Source organism: Brienomyrus brachyistius, chromosome 18 (genome assembly GCF_023856365.1).
Source record: "Brienomyrus brachyistius isolate T26 chromosome 18, BBRACH_0.4, whole genome shotgun sequence".
Lineage (NCBI taxonomy): Eukaryota > Metazoa > Chordata > Actinopteri > Osteoglossiformes > Mormyridae > Brienomyrus > Brienomyrus brachyistius.
In genome coordinates, this window is record NC_064550.1 from 11174253 (window position 1) to 11198599 (window position 24347).

General features: G+C 47.2%; 2 protein-coding genes across 4 annotated transcripts; both read right to left on the minus strand.

Annotated features, from left to right (window-relative positions):
• Positions 1-215: 215 nt before the first annotated feature.
• LOC125712758 (F-box and WD repeat domain-containing 11-B-like) lies at positions 216-13711 on the minus strand. Of its 2 annotated transcripts, XM_048983173.1 has the most exons (14): positions 13573-13692; positions 6517-6621; positions 5717-5767; positions 5380-5599; positions 5110-5296; positions 4901-4991; positions 4678-4815; positions 4480-4598; positions 4154-4403; positions 1705-1823; positions 1513-1623; positions 1339-1417; positions 1092-1256; positions 216-987 (listed from the first exon to the last, which is right to left on the minus strand). In XM_048983173.1, exons 1-13 carry the CDS (start codon positions 13666-13668, stop codon positions 1095-1097), a joined length of 1728 nt encoding a protein of 575 aa, XP_048839130.1. In that variant the 5' UTR covers positions 13669-13692; the 3' UTR covers positions 216-987; positions 1092-1094. The 2 variants fall into 2 exon arrangements, with proteins under 2 accessions (XP_048839130.1, XP_048839132.1); XM_048983175.1 differs by lacking the exon at positions 6517-6621 and having other exon boundaries at positions 13573-13711.
• A 1092-nt stretch (positions 13712-14803) lies between these two features.
• Positions 14804-21641, minus strand: LOC125712759 (eukaryotic peptide chain release factor subunit 1). 2 transcript variants are annotated; one of them, XM_048983177.1, is made up of 11 exons: positions 21495-21641; positions 21000-21108; positions 19840-20015; positions 19375-19514; positions 19008-19146; positions 18554-18744; positions 18320-18449; positions 18005-18178; positions 17245-17309; positions 16896-17043; positions 14804-16769 (listed from the first exon to the last, which is right to left on the minus strand). In XM_048983177.1, the coding sequence occupies exons 2-11, from the start codon at positions 21083-21085 to the stop codon at positions 16687-16689; spliced, it is 1332 nt and encodes a 443-aa protein (XP_048839134.1). In that variant the 5' UTR covers positions 21086-21108; positions 21495-21641; the 3' UTR covers positions 14804-16686. The 2 variants fall into 2 exon arrangements, with proteins under 2 accessions (XP_048839134.1, XP_048839133.1); XM_048983176.1 differs by having other exon boundaries at positions 21235-21574.
• Between the last annotated feature and the right edge of the window lie 2706 nt (positions 21642-24347).

The window sequence follows — 24347 nt, forward strand, 5'->3', positions numbered from 1 at the left end:
CCTAACCTTAACCATAAGGAAGCAAACACAATACATGACTTTTGGCATTTTTAGTTTTTTGATTGTTGTCACAGCCAAAAACTGCGTTTCCCCTCGTGGGACAACACAATGTCAAAATAGAAGGTTTTTCTCACATTGTGGGGGCATTTTGTGTGTGTGTGTGTCTCTCTCTCTCAAACACACACACAGGAAGGCCAAGGACACACACACGTAAATACACCTTCACAGTCAAGGATTTTATTCTTCATTCAGGTCTGCTTTTTTTTCCCCTTAAAAAACCATGTCAATGTACAACACATTTTTGACAAGACAGCTGTGTTTACAACTAAACTCAAAGTTATGGGCCATTAAAAACCCAAGCAGGGATGTTGGGGGGGGGGGGGCCAAGAGAACTATAACGGTCAGTATAATATTACAAAGGAAACACTGCACCCCCTCCCTCAAAAAAAAAAAAACACATAAATAATTCATTTAAAAAAATGCAAGGACACCATAAATGGAGAACCTTTCCATCAATCATGCACTTAAGTTACACAGTTCATAATCTTCGCATCTCTCCTTATGTCTACTCATTTCCTGTGCCATATAACAGGAGGGTGAAAGGGAATCCTTCAAGTGGCAGGAGGGGTGTGGCTTACGGGGGGGTGGAGGAGGCCGTGTCCTACAGTCCGCGGAGCATCCATAGGTCAGGATATCCTTCCTTTCCCCCAACACTGTGCCCACTGGCTGAGAAGAGTCTTTTCACCCTCTCTTTGCTTTTCTGTCTATCCACCTCCAGGGTTAGGACAACAGGAGAACGTCTATAAGGTCCGGCAGAACCAGCATTGTACGGGAGCTCAGAGCGACGGCTGGACTTTTGTCAAGCCCAGCCCAATGGCACAGCTCAGTTGAAAGCGACAAATCCAGGGACGAGGGAGAGGATAAGGTGAGATGAAGAGGCGATAGGACAGACTGTACCAAGAAGGCACACAGCGCCCCCTACTTGACCTAGAGAAAGAAAAGTGGGATAAAACTAAGTGATACACAGGTCCGGCTCGGCTGAGAATGTCTCTGTGGGTGGACATATGCCTTTGATGATGAAGTTAAGGTACCTGCTATCTGGTGATGTAAGTGTAGGTGCGGGACGGCGAACGCCCTTCCGTCTGGCCGTTAGACGATACGTTCAGGAAATCCCAGATGAGAATCGTGTCATCGTGTGAGCTGCTGATAATCTGGAACTCGTCGAACTGTAGCCGGAAAACACGGCCGGAGTGCTCCTAGTGGGACCACGGAGAAGGAGTCAGAGACGGGGCGTAGCTAATAACCGACAGACCATGATGGATGGCAGCAAAGACTCACCACCAGCGTCCGCAGACAGAGAGTACTGGCAGGGGCTCGGGGATCCAGAGCTGCCTGCAAATCCCACACTTTAATTTTCCTGGAAGAGAGAGACCTGGGGTTTCAGACAGATGTACATCACTGACTAGCACTGCATATAAGATGGTCGGCATGGCAACAGCACGATGTCATCACCCATCATAAGCTCCACTGACGATCCTCTTGTTGTCGAATCGAATGCAGCGGACCAGCTCCTCGTGACCCTCCAACACACGCAGACAAGCCCCACACTCGATATCCCATAGCCTGCAAGCACAGTTCGCCATCACCTACACGCACCCACCGTCATGCCGACACGCATATACACACGTAGAACGGTACACTGACCGGATGGTGTTGTCTGAAGAGCCGCTGACCACCAGCCTGTCCCGGTACTGTAGGCAAGCGATGCCTCGTTTGTGTCCGTTCAGCGTGCGGACAAATTCACAAGTGCTGGTGCTCCATACCTGAAGAGGGGAAAGGAGCCCTTTCAACACTGCATCTAAACACCCATCCATCCATGCATTTAACTGCTTGTCCAATTTAGGGTCGTGGGGGGTCCGGAGCCTGTAGGTGCCAGGTAGGTAACAACCCAGGATATGGCGCAATAACTAATCGCAGGGCACAGACACACCGTTCACACATATGGGTAATTTGGTACTTTATTATAATTCTAAAAGAGCTGTTCTGAGTTAAAAAATTCATTGCCAAACAGTCTCATTGGGTGCTTTTTAATAAGTGACACCTTTGCAATAACATTAAACAACCAAACATTTGTGTTTAGTCTCTCTATGGGAGCCAATGAATAGAATTGCAATTAAAAACAAAATGGCAAGAACAGAAATGAATGAGTCAGTCAAAAAAATCATGACACTTAATAAAAAGAAAATATCCATGCGGAAAATATATGCAGATAGATTAAACTTCGCTTGTTAATGACTTGTTGTTATGAAACCAATACACTTGCAACATTTTTACAGAATTAAGCAAGCGTCCCAAAGACCAAAGACTTTCTGTGAGTAGTGTTTATTACAGGCTCAGGCCATATTGAAAATAAAATACCATGTCACAAATCGACCAAAAAAAATACACGATTTGTCCCATATTTCCACACACATGGCATTTTTCACCCTGGTAAATGTCATCGTCGGGACCATCCCCCCCCCCTTCACCCCTGGCACCCCCCGGTCCAAAGTTTTTATACCATGTGACGCACGAAAACTAAAAGCTGTGAAATCCTAATAAGGAGGATGCTGCCAATTATAAAACTCAAAGCAGCACATTCCACCTTATTTTATTATAGTCAGAATACTACAGTATTATGTACAGAAATCCGATCAATAATCTATGTAGAGGGTTTAGAATTTTTTTTTTGTGATTATATTCAGTACCCGGGGAGCAGTGCCTTGCCCAGCGTACCTCAGTGGTGCCTTGTTGGTGGGGGAATCAAACCTGCAAACTTTCAATTACAAGTGCGCTTCCCTAACCATCAAACCACCACAGTCCATAATAAGCCGCCTATGTATCGCCTGCCGTACCGTACAGACCATGTGCTGAGTAGTAGGTCACTCCTAGGAAACAGGCTGGTCTGGCTCTTTTTAACTTTAACAAACACTTCTAATCCATCTGATGTTTGTGTTTATACGGTTTATACTTGACTTTTTATAGCTTTATATGTCTCATAGTTGACACCCTGCTCTGGGTTTCTGGTTGGAAAAACATGAATCCTCATTCAGTCGCATTCTTGCAGTAGCAGTAAACCTCCAGAACAAGCTTCATTAAAAGCAGCCGGTGTTTCATGTGGTTTGGACGTCGCATTGGTGATGTGCTCGTTTCTTCGGACGCAGGTACCTGCACAGACGAACTCGCGCGGCCCTGAAGTTCTGCGACAGACGAGCTGTGTGTGAACTTTCCATAGCACCACCACGCCCTCGTGTCTGGAAGCCAGGAATTCCAGCAGCCCCTTCGAGGGGAAACCAGGGTACCCCAATCGTCTTATTATTGCATTTGAGAATGTTTTTGGAAAGGGGGACTGTGGGGTAGGAGATTCCCGCATGGGCCATTTTCCCACAGATGTGCCGCGGGAGAATCCTAACTACTCAAAAAGGCCCTGAAGAGTGGACAGGAGGAGACTGATGTGTGCATGGTCTAAATGCTGTTCGGCATCCTGCATGCTCCGGAGTGTCCAATTGGCTCAAAGGAGTTGCCATGGAAACATGCCGAGATGGTGTGGAGTTTGGGGGGTGTCAGGAACCTGCACAAAGGAGTCTCACCATCACTAACCTGGGACAGTATCCAACATCAACTATGGCTCAAGAATGACACCAACTGGTATAGCTATAAAATAACCGAACGAGCTGCCCTCGCTGGTGTTTTTGGGGGAATTGCTTAACACAAAGAAGAACTCAGAACTACAATCGCCCCCAGGTAAAGTTTAGGAATCAGCAGAATGAGCTCAGTCTGACACCTCTACACACTGGCAGAGCTCAGTAGACTCCATACTTCATCAGGTTTGCACAAACGCTTGCCATTTCTGTGGGATTCCAGGTGATTCCATGCGCCGTTTACTCACAGATTACAGAAACAGCAGGAGATAAACACTCGCACATCGAACAGGTAAACTAAACGAAGTGAGAAAATTACAAAATTATCTTTACAAAAGATACATTTTATTATGATTTTAGGAACAGAGAAAAATATGGAGAAATAGTTTAGGTAATATGAAGGAAAGTCAGTACCGTTTCAGGTTTTATGTGGCAGAGTTCCTAGGGAGAAGCTGGGAATCCACACGACTCACCTTGATGGTGCGGTCCCCGGAGGCTGAGACGATGTACTTGTCGTCGAAATCTACGACGTTGACGGCGGCTCGGTGGCCCACCAGCACGCGACGCAGACTGATGTCGGTGGGCGAGGCCATGTCCCACACGGCGATGGAGCGGTCCTTGGAGCAGGTCACCATTAGGCCGTTGCAGAAGCGCAAGTGCAGTACGGCCTCGTTGTGGTGAATCAGCGTGTTGAGCACCTCCCCCGTACTGACGTCCCACACCCTGGGGGAAGAGCTGGCCGCTGAGTAGCAGCCCCCGGCACCAAAGCTTTCGAGCATCCCCAGTAAACCCTCCTCACCTGACTGTGGAGTCGGACGAGCCGGTGACGATGACCCTCTCGTCATACTGCAGGCACAACACGGAGCCCGTGTGACCTGTCAGAACCTTCAGGCACTCCAGAGTCTGCTTGTCCCAAATCTGAGACATGAGGGGGACGGAGTGAAGCGTACATCGACCTCGTTCTCCTTCTCAAACTGACACCCTCATGCACACACACCTTGATGGAATTATCCCGAAGGCCGCTGATAATCTTGTCATCGTCATACTGCAGACAGTACACGCCCTTGCTGTTCTCTGAGCGACACTGAATCCTCTGCAGGTTGTGTCTTCCACAACGCCAATTCGCCTCGATGGTCTATGCAAAGAGGCAGCGGTGAGACGGAGGACCAAGTGGAAGAATGGATCACTTAGCCCTTTCTACATCGAATTTATGGACTTACTTCAATGTCTTGGATGATTTTGGGGTAAAGCGAATGATAGTAGCTGTTTGGAGGAACTTCTGCAGTACGATTCTTGAACAGATACTTCTCCCTACAGGAACAAGAGATAAATGATGCAGATCACAGCCTAGAATGGTTCCTGCTCTGATGCGAGGATCTCACTCGCTGCCTCGACCATGCAAGGTGACCCGCGGGCCAGTAGGACTCACCAGTGGTGCCTCTCGGACAGGCCCTTCCACAGCGCGTCTGTGCGAACCATGCGCTCGATGAGCTTCTTCCACAGCATGCCTTCGGAGATGACGCGCTGCCACTCCTTACACACCAGCTCGGCTGCGCACAGCGAGCGCGCATCCAGGAACGACAAGATGTTTTCCGCTATGTGGTCCAGACCCTGAGCTGCAAAGCAAAGATACCAGCGGCGTCACGTGTCTGCGACTGCGTGACAGTGTGTGTGAGGACGCTGGTGAGGTTGAGCTTACCCGGCAGCGCAGTGATGAAGTCCCTCTGCAACATAGGTTTGAGGTAGGAGTTGATATGGCCGTGCTGGTAGTGACACATACGGGAAATCAAGTGCTCAACAAATTCCACCTGGTCAGCCTCTGACCATTGGTCAAACAGCTGGATGCACCGGTCCTTCTCCTTCTCATAGTTTCCCTCTGAGGGCCTCTTCCTGGAGCCCATCACTGGTCCGTTAATAATCTGTGCAGTAGGAACAGTGATTACACTGCATGTTATGCACCCTATTTGCCACTAGGGGGAGCTCACATGCAACAAACCAAACCCCGATCGGCTACTAGATACAACCCGATTACCTACCTTTAACATTGTGGTCTTTGGGGAAAGGTCATCATTCTGCGACTCCATGTTCTGCAAGAGAGAACAACAGTACGGTGACTGAGCAGTTTGAACACAAAGGCAAATATGGTGACACTTTCAGGTGTAGGACATTGACCCGTACTATGACTGTTCTCCACACAACATTATCGCAGCAAAGCCAGTCAGAGAAAGCAGATGCCTGCAGCAGGAGCAGGGTCAGGTGGGGCAAATAGTCACACGTCACAGGACATGGGCAGCAAAAACTCTTCTGGAGCCTGAAGCCCAGGGAAAGGCCACACCCCCACTGAACCCAAAGTCTCAGGGATGGGCTACGCTCCTCCATGATCTCAACGGCCCGGGGATAGGCCACACCCTCCAATTATCCCACTGGCCTGGAAATGGTCCACACCATCATGCACATGGAGCAAAGGACCTCCTCATCAGGACCATATAAGCTCCCAATAGAGACAGTGACAGAAGCAGCTAACAGACACATCTAGAGCCTACAAGATGTAAGTGCACCATGTCAATCTGTGTAATGTCACTACAGACACTGAAGACCCCCCCCCACACACACACACACACACACACACACACACACACACACACACACACACACACACACACACACACACACACACACACACACACACACACACATTTTCAACCATCGGCATGCCAACAGTCTCTCACGCATCCAGCCGCTGCTCAGACAGGGCATATGAGGGCCGGGAGGTCAGGAAGGAGGACATGAGGGGGCGGACAGCACAGCACAGAGGGGGAGAAATGAAGAGAGGCACCTGACTGCGGCCCAGGACACTGGGCATGCTCTGTAGACACTTGAGTGCACACAGGCTCCCAGCCACCAAGGAGCAGCCTAGCCTGAGAGAGCGAGGCATAGAGCACTGTGGACAAGAGAGAAGGAAGGAAGGAAGGAAGGAAAGAAGGACAGAGGAATGAATAGAGGGGAAAGGGGGAAAACAGGCATTAGAAAGCCAGTCTCTCTCACACACACACACACACACACACACACACACACACATACACACACACACAAACAAAGGGATTTACACCAGAGAGAGAGACAAAGACAATCCAGCATAAGAATAAGCACTCTAGATGTACCATACCTCCAACCCAACACCCTCTAAATGGTAGCCAGTCCCCGCCAACGCCACACCCCCTAAACGGTAACCGCCCACCGCCAAATCACCTAAACGGTAACCGCCCACCACCAAATCACCTAAACGGTAACCGCCCACCACCAAATCACCTAAACGGTAACCGCCCACCACCAACGCCACACCCCCAAAACGGTAACCGCCCACCGCCAAATCACCTAAACGGTAACCTCCCACCACCAACGCCGCATCCCCTAAACGGTAACCGCCCACCGCCAAAACACCTAAACGGTAACCGCCCACTGCCAAATCACCTAAACGGTAACCGCCCACTGCCAAATCACCTAAACGGTAACCGACTATCGCCAACGTCGCATCCCCTAAACGGTAGCCGGGCCCCGCCAACGCCGCATCCCCTAAACGGTAACCGCCAACGCCGCATCCCCTAAACGGTAACCAGCCACGCCGCATCCCCTAAACGGTAACCAGCCACGCCGCATCCCCTAAACGGTAACCAGCCACGCCGCATCCCCTAAACGGTAACCGCCAACGCCGCATCCCCTAAACGGTAACCACCCACCGCCAACGTCGCATCCCGTAAACGGTAACCGGCCCCCGCCAACGCCGCATCCCCTAAACGGTAACCGCCCACCGCCAAATCACCTAAACGGTAACCGCCCACCACCAAATCACCTAAACGGTAACCGCCCACCACCAACGCCACACCCCCAAAACGGTAACCGCCCACCGCCAAATCACCTAAACGGTAACCTCCCACCACCAACGCCGCATCCCCTAAACGGTAACCGCCCACCGCCAAAACACCTAAACGGTAACCGCCCACTGCCAAATCACCTAAACGGTAACCGCCCACTGCCAAATCACCTAAACGGTAACCGCCCACTGCCAAATCACCTAAACGGTAACCGACTATCGCCAACGTCGCATCCCCTAAACGGTAGCCGGGCCCCGCCAACGCCGCATCCCCTAAACGGTAACCGCCAACGCCGCATCCCCTAAACGGTAACCAGCCACGCCGCATCCCCTAAACGGTAACCAGCCACGCCGCATCCCCTAAACGGTAACCAGCCACGCCGCATCCCCTAAACGGTAACCGCCAACGCCGCATCCCCTAAACGGTAACCACCCACCGCCAACGTCGCATCCCGTAAACGGTAACCGGCCCCCGCCAACGCCGCATCCCCTAAACAGTAACCGCCCACGTCGCATCCCGTAAACGGTAACCGGCCCCCGCCAACGCCGCATACCCTAAACGGTAACCGCCCACGTCGCATCCCGTAAACGGTAACCGGCCCCCGCCAACGCCGCATACCCTAAACGGTAACCGGCCCACTGCCAACGCCGCATACCCTAAACGGTAACCGCCCACGTTGCATCCCGTAAACGGTAACCGGCCCCCGCCAACGCCGCATACCCTAAACGGTAACCGGCCCACTGCCAACGCCGCATACCCTAAATGGTAACCGCCAATGCCACATCCCCTAAATGATAACCGCCCACTGCCAACGTCGCATACCCTAAACGGTAACCGGCAATGCCACATCCCCTAAATGATAACCGCCCACTGCCAACGCCGCATACCCTAAACGGTAACCGGCAACGCCGCATCCCCTAAATGATAACCGCCCACTGCCAACGTCGCATACCCTAAACGGTAACCGGCAATGCCACATCCCCTAAATGATAACCGCCCACTGCCAACGCCGCATACCCTAAACAGTAACCGTCCCCCACCAACGCCGCACCCCCTAAACGGGAACCGGCCCCCGCCAACGCCGCACCCCCTAAACGGTAACCGCCCACCGCTAACGTCGCATCCCGTAAACGGTAACCGCCCACGTTGCATCCCGTAAACGGTAACCGGCCCCCGCCAACGCCGCATACCCTAAACGGTAACCGGCCCACTGCCAACGCCGCATACCCTAAACGGTAACCGCCAATGCCACATCCCCTAAATGATAACCGCCCACTGCCAACGCCGCATACCCTAAACGGTAACCGGCAACGCCGCATCCCCTAAATGATAACCGCCCACTGCCAACGCCGCATACCCTAAACGGTAACCGCCAATGCCGCATCCCCTAAATGATAACCGCCCACTGCCAACGCCGCATACCCTAAACAGTAACCGTCCCCCACCAACGCCGCACCCCCTAAACGGGAACCGGCCCCCGCCAACGCCGCACCCCCTAAACGGTAACCGCCCACCGCTAACGTCGCATCCCGTAAACGGTAACCGGCCCCCGCCAACGCCGCACCCCCTAAACGGTAACCGCCCACCACCAACGTCGCATCCCCGAAACGGTACCCGGCCCCCGCCAACGCCACATCCCCTAAACGGTAGCCAGCCCACCGCCAAACTCCATATGCCCTGAACTTAGCAACACACGTAGGCAGAGACAAACCTTCATAATGATTCATAAGCAAAAGACACCTTCTCTTCCGTGAGGCCATTTCTTCCTTAAACTGCTCCCTGACCACATGCAGCTGCTGGAGGAGGGACTGTAAGGCTCTGTATAAGGTTACATATGAGGTCTATACAAGCTTGACTTTATTTTAAGGGACTTCTCACTACATATCACTGCCATGTCCCCGTGCAGTAAAGATCACTTACTTATTACAGTTTACAAAAACACCGGACAGATTGGTAAAAGGTCATAGAACAAATATTTTTCTGGGGGACTGAGGGGAAAAAATGGGTCGAGAAGCAACTATGACAATCTGCTACAATCTCTGCCCCTGCTTCATATACTCATTCTATAGCCTCGGAGATCTTGCACATGAACAGTGCGAATTACAATGCTGATACTGTGGCAGATGCATTGAGGATGCTGTGTGATCTGTACCAGACACAGTGGATGACGCGGGAAGTGAGGTGGAGTGCGTGACACCACAGCGACGGGGTACGCGCCAAGACAGACGCAGACATACATCAGATCTAAAAATGGTAAAATGGGCAACAACTGTAAGTGATATTTTTGGTTATAAGGACTGTGTATGGAAGCTGATGGTGAAATTCCTCAAGAAAGGAGGGTTTTTCCCCCATCAGCTGGGTAATCACTGCAGTTCAAATGCAAGCTTTACATTCCTACAAATCTCCTGGTTTGTTACTGAAGGCGAGTCCTTGAAATAAGAGGATCAAGTGCAACACCCAGGTGGGGACCCTCAAAATCACCACTTTCGGGCAATTAAAAATTAAAAGTGAAGTGTTGTAGTCAACGGGGGGGGGCAACATTCACCCCCCCCTAAAAACAAATGGGACCCCCAGATGCACTGTTCATTCTCATTATTTCTTAGTGATGTTGATCATTAAATGCACATATGCACGTGATACAAATATAATTTTGGTAATTCACAGAATTGCATGAATACACACAAATCATACCCATATAAATTGTGCATTTTTTGTACATTTAATAGAAAGACGCTCGTGCCAGGCTTAATTTTTCCTCTTCAGATGCGCCCGTCCTCTGAAAATAACCAGGAGCCACCACTGTGGACAAGAGTATTTCTGTGTGTGTGGTGTGAGTAGGGGTGGCTTTAAAAAAAAAAAAACATTTCTATCATAAGAGGCAGATTTTCAACTTTTGAAAAAGCCAGCACATGGAACTCGGGTGTCAAACCCGGGCTCCCAGCTAACAGCCAAGAGCAGACATATGCAGGTGGCCCAGACTAAAACTTTTGCTCTCGATATATACAGTGTCCTCCATAATGTTTGGGACAAAGAGACATTTTTCATTGATTTACCCCTCTGCATCACAGTTCAAAATTCAAACAATTCAGACGTGATTAAAGTGCACATTCCAGACTTTTAAATTATTTGCATACATTTCGGTTTCACCATGTAGAAATTGTGACACTTTTTATCCGTAGTCCTCCCTCATATCAGGGCGCCATAACATTTAGAACAGAGCAACGGTAGGTATATTAAAGCAGTCATGTTTAATACTTTGTTTCATATCCCTTGCATGCAAAGACTGGCTTGGCCATTCAAGAACATTTCCTTTTTTTGCTTTGAAAAACTCCTGTCTTTCCTTAGCAGTAGGTTTGGGATCATTATCTTGTTGCAGGAAGGAGCATCTTCCAATGAGTTTGAAAGCATTTAGTGGAACTTAAGCAGATAAGATGTGTCTATACAGCTCAGAATTCATCGTGTGACAGCTGTCAGCTTACATCATCACTGAAGGTAAGTCCCAGTACCTGTGGCAGCTATACACCCCCAAGCCATAACCCCCTACCACCACATTTAACAGATGAGCTGCTATGCTTTGGGACTTGGGAAGTTCCTTTTCATCTCCACACTTTCCTCTTGCCATCACTCTGATGCTGGTTAATCTTGGTCTCATCTGTCCATAAGAGCTTTTTCCAGAATTCTGCAGGCTCTTTTGAGTACTTTTTCGCAAACTGTAATCTGGCCGTCCTGTTTTTGCAGTTAACTAGTGGTTTGCATCTTGCAGTGTAGCCTCTATTTCCGTTCATGAAGTCTTCTGTGCATAGTGATCCCTGACAAAGACACACCGGCCTCCTGCTTCTCGTCTGCTGGACAGGCGTCTGGGGATTTTTCTCTTTCTCGTAGTGAGGATTCTTCTGCCATCAGCATTGGAGGTCTTCCTAGGCCCACCAGTCCCTTTGCGATTACTGAGCTCATCAGTTCTTTTTTCTTAATGATATTCCAGACAGTTGATTTTGTAATCCTAAGATTTGACTGATGTCTCTAATGGTTTCATTCTTGTTTTTCAGCCTCATAACAGCGTCTTTGACTTTCATTGGTGCAGCTCTTCTCCTCATGTTGAAGAACGGCCACTACAGACTCCAAATGGTACAAACAAGCCTAGGTATCTTATCCCTGCACTAATGAATCAATGAAACACACCTGAGTAAATCACAGACACTTATGAAGCCACATATCCCAAACATTATGGTGCCCTGAACTGAGGGGGATTATGGATAAGAAAAGTGTTGCAATTTCTACATGGTGAAACTGAAATGTATGCAAATAACTTAAGGTCTGGAATGTGCAATTTAATCACGTCTGAATGTTTGATTTGAAATTTTAAACTGTGGAGCAGAGGTGGAAATCAAGCAAAAACGTGTCTTTGCCCCAAACATTATGGAGGACACTGTATTTACACAGGAAATCTGACAATGGTGCAAAACCTGCGGAAAAACCATCCAGGCAGCTTGTAGCTATGCAGCACAGGACACAGATTAGCATGAATATATAACACCAGCATAAACAGGTGTGCAGAAATATGGTCAATAATGCCAAGCACAGAGGCCACCATTCCAGACTCAAGGGGCGGCGTAAACCATGACTCAATCACTTACTATAATTGTCTGATAATAGGTGGTCTTATGTGGGCGGAAAGGACTGAATGTTCAAACCTTCTAAGAGGTAAATGTGGCCGAGGCAGAGGAAAGAAACATATCTAACAGGAAGACTCGATTGTTAAAACATGTCAAGGTGATATTATGGGGAAAAGGATGCTGATAGCTTAAGGTGTTTTTAAAAGTAGGAACCCACAGCCAATTCTCTCCGGGCCTGATTTCGATGAGTCAACGCAGAATGACTTCAGAGTCTGTTCTGAATACAGCTAATAACTTACAATTACAGATACAATGCATTATTAAAGAAAGAAGATCCATCCTTCCGCCTTCGATTCCGTTCATCCAGTACAGGGTCACGGTATGCTAGTCCATCTCAGGCCACAGGATGACCTACACATAATCACACACTTAACGATTACAACATGACTGCACAGCCTGTCGAGAGGGGAGATGGGTTTATTTTACTGCATGTATTTAGGACTGCGAGAGGAACATGCAAATCCCACGGACACGGACGGGGCTGGGGCCGTATTCAAAGCCCAATCTCGAAAGCACCACGGAGGCCACGGAGAAATGCAACGAACCACTCACCAACAAAACAGTTAGCTTGCTATATTTACGTTTGTTTCATATCAAACTGTTAGCTTTTCTACAAAAAAAGTTAAATATTCCGGGAAAATCAGCAGCATAGCCACCAAAGCAATCGATAGGTGAAGCACGAACATGGTGATTCATCTTTCAAAATCACAGCAAAAGCATAAATAGCACAATAACGATAATACTGGATGTATTTGAAAAATATTTTAGAGGGCAGTCCCCCCCCGATATGTAGGAGCTGGCTACCTTTGAAGACGACTAATACTGAGCCACAGCCCCAGCAAACGCACTCGACATACAGATGTATAAAATCACGTCAGTGTGCGGTGGTCAGAGCGAGACGATGTATTATATTCTTATTTTATATTTCATATATGTGTAATCACACAGATATCCCTTCTGGTCGTACATTTTGTGCGGAACAGGGTGAACTGGGAAGAGACCGGATGGCCGGTAATTATTCGGCTCCGTTTCGGGGGCGTGTGGGGGGCGCTCCCGGACGCCCGAGCACTCGCCGGCCTCGCCGACTAGCGCAGCGGCGCCGCAGTATACATTAACCCGGAACCGGAGTAGCCGTGCTTCGCATTTAGACGACACCCAAAAGGGGAACCAGGAATTGGGTATCGGGAACCGGTCGATGCGACCAGGCAGACCCGACCTACGCCTTCACAGAAAGAACAGACGCCGTATAACAGGGGTCGATTCGAACGTCCCTGCTGTTGCTGTTTATCATTACGTTCCTTTAGACATTTACCTCCAGTGATACGGGACAGTTTCATCACAACTTACCATCAGCTCCAAGGTTTTGTCCTCCATCTCTGGCTCCATATTGACGTTTCCCCGAAACCCGAAGCGAAAATGGAAACCCAGCCCTTCGTCGCGCATTTGGAAGGGGCGGAGCAGGGAGTGGAACGGCGCGTTTGATTGGTCTATAACTGACAGAAGGCGTTATCAGTAAGGCGGTTCTCTTGCTTGATTGGTTATCCTGCTGCTATGGCGAGGACAGCGGCGAGTCCCGGCGTCTAATTGTCCGACTGAAGCTGCTTCCCTGAGACCGCTGGTCTAGTTGTCACGTCTTCAGCGTTTGGCTCATGAACCCCTGTAGACAAACCAGCCGCAGGAGCGCTTCGACTCATGAAATATCAAGATAATGCATGAGCGAAGAAATGCATATATTTCAGCATATTTTGATATTTATGCTTCCTAAGGGTTGAACCGTGTAGCTGCCAGAACGGAGAAACTGAAGACTAAGGTAATTAACCCTCTAATGATGGTTTTGGACTTGTCACTGGCATATTAATGCCATCTTATGCTTCAGCACATGGTCTCAAGCCCTCAAATCAATAATCACACTCCTGCAGGATTAAATTTTAATCTTGACCACTATATCCTGGTTTAACCAGCAATTGGCCCACATTAGGTTTCCATTGCAATGTGATTCTGGCAAACTCATTCATCCATTCATTTTCCATACCTGCTTATGCTATACAAAGTCAAGGGGAGGTTAGAGCCATCGCAGAAGTAGCAGGCACAAGGTAGGGAATAACCCAGGACAGGGCACCGACCCATCCCAGGGGACACACACCACTAACACCTACAGATAATCAAGCAAGTCCAATTCATTTTGGAATGGAGGAGGAACTGGAGACCCTGAAGGAAACTCCACAGGGAGATCAAGCAAACTATACACACACAGAGAGACTTGAGTCACACTCTCCAGAGAGCAACTGTGCTACCCTCCAGGAAAACATGACGAAAATATTGCTCCAAAACTTACCAAGAAACACTGTTCCTCTCAAAGCCAGTAACTTTAAAGCTATCGGTTTAACAATTCAAAACCTCTGCCTATCGCCTTCTATCAATAATGTCACATAAGGCTTGTATGAAACAGAATCAAGATGGTTCAGAGATACGGCTGCATACCTACTGAACTACGAAGTTCTGTTTATGGACATACATCATTCACGCAAGACCACACCGACAACAAGCATGCAGAAGAAATCATAAATGAACTCAACCATTTTGCAAACAATGAGAACATTTAATAAGTGTGGCCTGTTAAGATTTATACAAAATAGTGACAACTGAAAAAGAAAAGCAACAGATATTGCAGGGGGACAAAAGAAATATGAGGATGTAGACAGAGGACTTGCACTGCAGTTCGATACCACCATTACACTCTAAAGACCATTAAGGAGATGGTCTCCATTTTGGAGACCAAATCTAAACCATACCACACATCCTGGCTAACCCAAGGGATGTTTTCAGATGTTTGCCTCACTGGCCACCCTGCTGAAAACATTCTTAAACAGGAGCCAGGGCAAATCAACTAGTGAAAGGACAACCAGTTGTTGGGGGAGGGGGTAATGGCGAATTTCTACACCCTCGTCACTAGTACGATTAAAGTTGAGCTAACATTACCCAGTGGGCACTGTGGACCAATCATCTCACAGCACAAAATTGGTTAAACCTCTACTTTTCCTCTACCCCTGACGATAGAAACCCATGGATTATAAATCACTCCATATGAAGCTTAAGACAAACCAAATGTTTAAAAAGTGTATAAGTAAGTTCTGCCCAGTTCTTATTCCAACCACATGGTAAGCCAGGACTGTGGGATGCCCTTCGTGCATGTATGCTGATCAGCCCACACTATGTTCCTTTATAAAGCAACAGACACACCGGATGGTCGGGTTACTGGACCTGCCATACCCTGTCCCATTTGTGTTCTATTCTGCTTCCTTGGGCTTAGAGCTTCCTGAGCAGAGTGGTTGAACAGGCCAAAACATCACACCTGCATTGTATCATGATCCTGACATGTATGAGAACGTGTAGAAAATGGTCAATATGGGATGTTTCACATTATCTTAAGCTGGGTGAACAACTGTGGAACAGTTGACCACCACCCCCTCCCCCCTTCAATGTAATTGCATCAATAATAAAAATCACCCACACTGCCACCGTACTTAAAGTACAGGGCTACACGAATTAGTAAACGTTCCACTGCTTACATCGTAAGTCAGATACCCAAGCTGAAGACCCAAACTACCATCTCAAACCAAGTGAGATTCAATCAGATCCCATAAAACTGCCCACATCACTGATTCATTGACTATAGCCCTTGCTCCCCCCAGGCATGTAGTCATCCATGGATACATCTATATATTGCACAGTGAGTTACTGCAGTCTGATTACCAAAATACCGTTTATCATAAGCCATACATGACCGGGTGGGGAATGGAACTTAAATAATGTAAAGCAGGAGTACGACCACTAAACCAGTAACCTGAGCAGGACACTCAAGCCTCCACCCAATCCAGGGTGCATCTCTCAACCATAATGAGAACATCCGCACGAGAAGAACCGACCATGGCGACAGGTCGGTGGCCGGCCTGCACTCCGCTCACACCCACCCTGTTACTCAGACTGCAGGACCATGGAGAGGATAAACCAAGCAGCGGTACAACAGGAGAGAGGATGAAATGGGAAGCTGGACCAGAGCGTGGACTAGTTTTGTTAAGCAGTTCAAATTTAATACATTGCCTGCTTTCTACAGGAACCCAAGTTAAAAAATAAAATACAGCAGATGCCAGTTTAAAAAAGCAGGGTAAATGGAGGATAATTTATATAAGAGTCCAAAGCACTGTAGGCGGAGCAGGGCAGAGTGTAGGAGGTGTGGCCTGTCACTGCTAAGTCGATGCATAAATTTACAGTGTGGAGAGAAGATCTAGGCAAGTTATATCCAACCAGAAGATGGGATCACTCCATTCTAAGGCAGGGATACACATGTATGCTTTCCCATATTTGGAATTCTCATTGTCACTCCCTCCTGTGATTTTCCTCACTTATTCTCAGGGGAAGATGGGAGCGCAAGCCCCTCCCCTCACAGCCAGTCTTGACTACCTAGTAGTCATCCAAATCAAAGAACTCGTCATCATCTCCCTGGTACTCCATGCCCTGGAAATCCACCCTGTATCGCAAGATACCTGCAGGGAACAAAGAGAGAGGCAGGTAATCAATCTAGACTGCGGAGGGGGGGCAGGGCATAGGGTTGGATGTTTTGATTGGAAAGGGCTCTGAAGGCATCACCAGCAGCCATTGGTGATACTCACCACCGATGCCGCCAAAGCCTTTAACGAACTGTGACCCCTCCTGGCTCTTGTCTGTGACAATCTCCAGCGTGGCACCAAACTTCTTATAGTTGTTGGCAAACCACTCTAGCAGTGGCATGCTCTCGATCAGCTCATGCTCCTGGCCTGTCTGCAAACACAGGAACTTAAGTAGCGGCATTCGGATGCCCACGGATTTCACACTTAAGCACAGGCAAGCAGACTGCTTGGGGGCGATCACACCCTAGGGCGAGCAGGGCTGTTGTACCCATAAGCACCTTTGGTTCAGGTGCAGACCTGACCATGCCAAAGCACTCATAACAATCGATGTGGAGACTGCAGACATGCTCACCTCTTTGTCTGTAAAGTGAGACTTGTCTTTCTCCTGCTCCGGCGTCAAATACAGGGTCTTTTCATCTGAGACAAACAGGAAATGTGGTGTCATATGGGGACCAGAGGACAGTCACATCAATCACATTTACTGTTCTTTTCATCAAATCAGGAGCTGTTAATTGTCTACCATTTTAAATACACCTATACCACAGGCATTTGGGATTCCATCTAAACATGCCATGGTAGATGTCACCTGACTACAGACACTATCACTCACGTATTTTGTTCCATTGTGAATTAATGCTTGTGAACATAATGGTGTAATGTTTGTACTTATCCGTTTGAAGTTATAAAACACAGTATTTGAAGGTTAGAGATACTTTGTGGGAGATTAATTCAATTATAGTGGAAGGGATGGCTGAGTTTCTCTCTTATGGGAAAATGTTTCTTGTAAATACCACCTGTAAAAAAATCCATAATGTATATATTCCGATTTGCATGCTGCTTTATTGCACTTTACTGTCTATTGCACTTGCATGCTATACTGCAAGTCAATGTACCTGTACAATGACGAAGTTCAATGTAATCATCGAAATACCATAAAAAAAAATCTCGAATGGTGAATACCAATATTGTTGGAAACATATATAGTATAGAATAGTATAGTATATAGTATATACACGTATAGCCTCTGGACCAAAGGACATCTGCATGTGACCAGATAAGTAAAGCACAAATATCACAGGTGTGTTTTTAGGCACACATGAGGGTGCTTGTACCATTCTCAGGCGTGCTTCCTTCAGTGCCATGGCAACGCAAGACATAGCGCATGGTGTCCAGGTTCTCGTAGACTATGAGGATTTCCACTGCACCCATTTCCAGAGCTTTGAGCGTGTCCTCCACACCAAAGCAGTACTTTCCCGTGTCCTGACTGATCTCATCAAAGTAACGCCCTGCAGGGTCAGAGGAGGAGTCCAGAACGGGTTAGCTTTCTGAATTCAGATACCAGTATTACAACTGAACTATAGGTGGGGGGGATTCAAGCCCACCAACTTAAGGAGAGAAGAGTGGTGTAGGCCAGCACACATGCATACCTATGAGCTTCTTCTCTTGGATGAACTTTACATTAGACAATACTTCAGCTGACAGCTCGATGGCTTGGTTGAAACCATTTTCTCCACCGTATGAGATGTCTACCAACTTTAGGACCTTTGCTTGTAACCTCTGGAAGACATGACCAGAAAACGAGGCCTAGTTTGAGACCTGTTCAGATCAGCCCATAAGCAAATGTTCAACTGTCTAACTCCAACCATCTATATCGCACTTACCGGGTCAAACATGTCCGACTGACTGAGCTCAGTCTTGAAGTCAGCAGAGCCAGCTAGCACCATACCGGCCACGTTGACCTTGTCGTTGGACACGAAGAGCTGAACTGCCGTTTCGGCCACCTTGCGCACATAGTTGTGCCTTTTCTCCATCCTCAAACGTGCAAACCGCAGAGCTGACTGGCCTCCTCGTCCTGAAAAAGGGATCGCGATCAACATTCAAGCATCTGCTCAGGACAGAAAGGATATGGAAGTTCAGGACACCGAAAAAAAGCAGGAAAGCAGTTTAAATGAAAAAAAAGAACACTGCAGCTCCCTAAGTAAAGATCCACTCCTTCTGAACTCCAAAGCACATCACAGAACCAAGGTTAAGAGGAGAATAAAAGGACCCAGCACATGATGGGGATACAGACGGGGCAGGGACACAGTCATTTTCAAAGACGTGAGGTGGAGTTACCATGCTTTTTGGGCAGGTCCACTGTGAATTTATGCAGGACTTCTCTGGTGTTGCCTTGCAGAGTGCCAAACAGGGCACCACTACCATCAATGACAATAAAGCCAAACTTGCTATCATCTGAGAGAAGTGCTGTTAGAGCCTGGGGAACAAGGGCAGAGAAACACAGGCACCGATGTAACACATGCTACTGCCGAATTATTCAGGACTTCACGATGCATTGTGATGCAATGGTCTATATGACTTAATTCTAGAATCCTGACCAGGGCCCAATTCTTTTACAAGTTTCACAAACAGGAACACTCTAAACAGATAAGACAATACCATTATGCTTCCCATAAAGTCCACAAGGCATGGAGAGATGCCCTACCTCTGTGTGAAACTTGTTGTCACAGAGATACAGGGATGTGTTGATGGGTTTGAAAGGTTCAAAGTCAATGTTCACTTTTTTCTCTTTGCCTTCCTCAGTTACTATAGTGCCACAATACACCACTAGCCCATTTGGGGGCACTGCAAGGAGACAGATACCCAATCAGTTCACAGCAAACACAAAACATAAAATGATACATGTTGATAACAGGTTCACCCTGGGGGCTGTGATCATTGTTTAATAGCAACATTCAGAGGCCGGACTGACATTTGAAAACACTGGCATGACAAGGCAGGGGTACAGACCAGGCCAGCACAGGACACACACACAAGGGCAAAAAAAGAGCCCAAACTGGTTCAGCTCATTATGTCAGTCAAGGATCTGCAACATACAATTTCCCAAGGCTACAGGCGTTAGTCTGTGTTCTCCTGCCCGGTATGAACAAGCACATGAATGCAAACCCACCTTTATTGTAAAGCTTCAACCTCTGTTGTACAGAAGTAATGGCACCCAGCACAGACAGCCGGTTGACTCTGCTCTTGATGTTAGAGGCTGTACCAAACTCATCCGCCAGCATCTTAGCCACACGAGAAATCTGGTCTTTGGGTGGAATAATCAGGGAGATCATACTAGTGCCATTCCTGTTAAGACATGTAAAAGCTGCGTCACACAAAGAGGCAGTTTTAGACCAATATACACTTCCACTAAGGCACTGGAATGACAGAGGGGTGTTTTGTCAATCTAGGTAAGTGGGAAGAGGCTAGAAGTTTAGCGATTAAAAAAAGCCGTGTGTATCTTACACTGCGAGTTTTAAATACTTCACATTTTCAGAACGTAAAATTTCACTCTGACTTCAGATGACAAACATTTATGCATGATTACAAACCGACTTCTCTCCTTCATTGTATACAATAAACACTAAGTCTACTAGGTGACCTACAGGAAGAGGAATAACAGGTTCAGATAAGTCATGGGGGCACATACTCAACAACCTCACTACCGGCCAGGGAAAAATCATAGAGCACACCATGTAACACTGCTGAACATGACGTGCGTATAACTTGAGTCTAGGAAACACTGCTTCAAATAACCTCCACATCAGACGCTAACGAACCGGACCAATGGAAATGTTCTAACTACAGTTATCTTACAAGAATTATCCCACCCCTTAACCCGAGAACCGGGCGACAGGAGAAGTCCATATTGTTAAGCAATATATTAACGACACGCGTCCCTTTTCGGCCCGTAGCAGCGCGCATGACGGAGCCTTCATTCATTTCCGTCACGCGGACCAACACCCCACCACACCGACACGCATGTGCTCTAGCGGACCACGCCGCTCAAATGATCGCCATACGTCCCCCAAAGCAGCAAGCTTATTGACGTCGGACTAGGTATAAATAACACGATATAGTATACAATTCAAACAATACACGCCGTAAAAGCAACGAAAGCTCTCCACCCTCGACACTCCTATCCCCGAGTCTTTTCCTTCTTCCAACTCTCGGCCTCTCAAGACAGCTACTGCCTTCGATGGTCCAAGACCCACACACCTCCCGAAACCTCAGGGCTTCTTCGGATTAAGCCTAACCCGCCCTTCGACATGGCGATTCTTCCCCCCTTACCCGCGCGCAGCTTCCAAACTTTTGATCAGCTTCTTGATCTTCCAGATCTCCACATTTCTGTCCGCTGCACTTGGGTCGTCCGCCATCTTTCCTATAATCGGTTCAGCGCCTAAAAAGTGTTTCAGAGCCATACAAAAAGAAGTCAACAATAACAAATACAAAAAAATGAGATACCGGCACCCGTGCGTAACCAAATATCTTACAAACAATGACAGAAGCTACCGGCAGAGCTTACCTAAAGCAGTGGAGACAGGAGGCCCCTTCCCCGGCTGGGAGTCTCAGGAAAGTGCGCGGTTGTACAGGCCACAGGTTCCCCCCCAGGCCCTAGAGTCCTCCGCGTTTACCCGGCGCTATTAGCCTCGTGCCCTACCCAGTCCTTTTCCCATATCTTTAAACTTACACTTACGGTGGCTAAATCGCGCGGTTGTAAATGTCAGGCCCATTAAAGCCCGACGAGCGCCGTCAATGAAGGGCAGGTGTGGGCTTTCTCCTCACCTGAGGCTCCGCCGCTCCGCTCCGCCGCTTCGCTTGGTCTCCGCGCCGCGATCGCCGTGTGACGTCACCCTGCCGGTCAATCTGCTGCGCGTGGTCCGCGTGGAGGAGGATCCCAAAAGGTCCGGTAAAGATCATTTCCGGGGTACCAAGGTAACGTAATGGCTTTTGAGAACGATGATTGGCGCATGGCGCTCGAAGAAACGAATCCTGCGGAATTGTGGGGCTTTTAATTGGGGCGTGTAAGAATTAAAGTGGTCATACTTCAGTTACGATTTTACATTAGAAAGAAAAGCAGAATTTGTTACAAAACGTAAAGCCAGTCATTTTCTTTAACTGAAACTAACTGAAGCAAATTGTCTAATAAGATAAACACAATTGTTTGCTTATTGTTTGTAGAATTACAGTTTTAGAACATTTTTGAACGGGATAAAATTGCACTCCATAAACTGTTGCCAACCAAACAAATTCAAAATGTACAGTCGTACACCTTACAGGGGTGTGTGCAACGAAGCAGCATTTCTTGCTTTTTCTTTACACCCCCAAGAATGAAAATCGTTTAATATCAACAGCAGCATGATCATGTCACATACATTTATCGATATTTCCCAAGTGTGTTATTTGGAAAAGGTTGTGAATTGGACATGGAAAACGAAATGGTTGTGCCTTTAAACAGATGTCTATATAATATTTGTATTATATATATATATATATATATATATATATATATATATATATATATGAGCTTTAGAGAAGACTGCAGTGTGAAAACACAGCTTATATTCCAGATTTAAATGTAGCAGCTCAATGGATGTACATTAGCGCCATCTGCTGTACATCAATGTGGTGTCAGTCCAACATGAAAAGCAAGCATTCGTTCATCTTTCAACAGCTTACCCAGTACTGAGTCTTGGGTGAAAGTGTACATATTCAATTCAATCCATTTTTATATAGGACCTGTCACAATAATTACCCCAAAGTGTGTTGTGATACAGTACAACATCATTAAGGGAGAATAATACAAAAACGGAAAACAAAAGACAAAGAAAAGAAAGAAAAAATAATATACATGAACAGATATACATTACCAAACTACTAAAAATGTAAGTAGCATCCCATCCATTGGTTATCTGCCTTGTGTCTTGTGATGCCTACAGTAGGTCCTCCCATGAAAGGAAAAGCGAATACATTTTCCCCCCCTGTATGAAACATGAATAACTACAAAATTGTAGAGAGATTTCTCTTACACCTCAGAGAGTAGGAACATTTATAATATTAGTGTGAATATTACTGTGAATATTAGTGACAGAGAACAGAGAATAAATTTGGAGGGGGTTATGTCAAGCCATCTTGTGGGCCCAGCATCCACAAGGTGACAGGTGGGTGTTGGGTGCAGTGCCGTTTGGGTGTTTGACGTGGGTTGGTACACACAGGGCAGGACCGGCCATCTGACATACCCAGCTTTTCCTGGTGGGTCGATGGGATTGTGGGCAAAATTTATCATGGGTGACCACAAAGTCCAGGGCCCAGTCCAGCCCAGGGTATGCAGTACTGGTGACTTTTGCCTACAGAGTACCAGGAATGTTTCTTGTATACCAGAAGCTCTCATAATCTGCCGGTACTGAATAACAATGAGAATACTGGTGCCTGTTTTCCCTGAACTTCAAGCACTATTACGCAACAAAGAAATAAATAACAAATGAAAATCTGAAAAAAGTAAAACAGTCTGGATATGAAAGCATCTCAACATTTAATGGCAGAATCAGAATCGCTGGGACTGTAATAAACGTTAAGACTGAAAAAAAATATGTTATAAGGCCACATTATCCCATTACTTGATTGTCCCTGCACTACTTGTGACCTTCATTTTTCCCATTAATTCCAAAAATAGTGGTTTAATTTTCTTCAGGTGATTCATTACACAGTCATCAAAGACATCAATATGCCATAACATATAATATATTCAGGAAGGACATGTAGAAAGTCACCAGGTTTAAAGAGGATGTTTTTTCTCAGTCTTCCCAGCAACATTTCCTGTTTAAGTACACAGGCATGGGAATCCCTGCAGTGCTTAAAGGTGACAGATAGTCATTCCTGCAAACAGAATGGTATAAGACTGAAATTTGTGATTGCTAAGTTGGCTGGTTCAAGGGCCTAATGGATGCAAACGTGCCAATAAATAAAAAGGATAGTAAGGGAGCCAGTTTGGGTGGGCTGGGGGGGGGGGGGGGGGCTCCTCTGTAGGCTGACCTGCCCCTGCCCTTAGTTCTTAGCTGCCGGCATCTCCAGAGCTGGTCTTCTACCTACTGCAAACAATACATGCTCATACATTCAAACATGTAAATAAGCTGAACTGAGTAGCCTTCACCTGTTCATCTGCTATGTTCTTTGGTACATGATGAGGATGAAATCTCTGCAAACACTTTAGAGAGCTGGAAATAGCACGTTACTTACAACAACAGCATTAGCCTTTCAGATGGTTGCAGTTTGCGTTTATGAAGTCATGCACAAATATGATATCAAGTATACTTAGTAATACACAAAGTGAAAGTATTTTGATGAATTTAGTTGGTTTAGTTTTTTTTTCCCGTTTTTTTTTTTGCTGTGGTAGGGTGCAGAGGTTAACGCTGCTATTGCACATCTCCAAGACCTGAGTTTGGAGCTCTGCCCTGGCTGTGTGTCTCCCTGTGTTGTTGCAGGATTTCGTCTGTGGTTTCTCGCCCCCCTGGTCCAAAAACACGCTGAGGTGAATCGGAGTTGCCACATTGCCCATAGGTGTGAGTGTGCCCTGCAATGGGTTGGCAGCATATCGTAGCTCATTCCCTGCCTTACACCGGTAACCTCAGGGGTAGGATC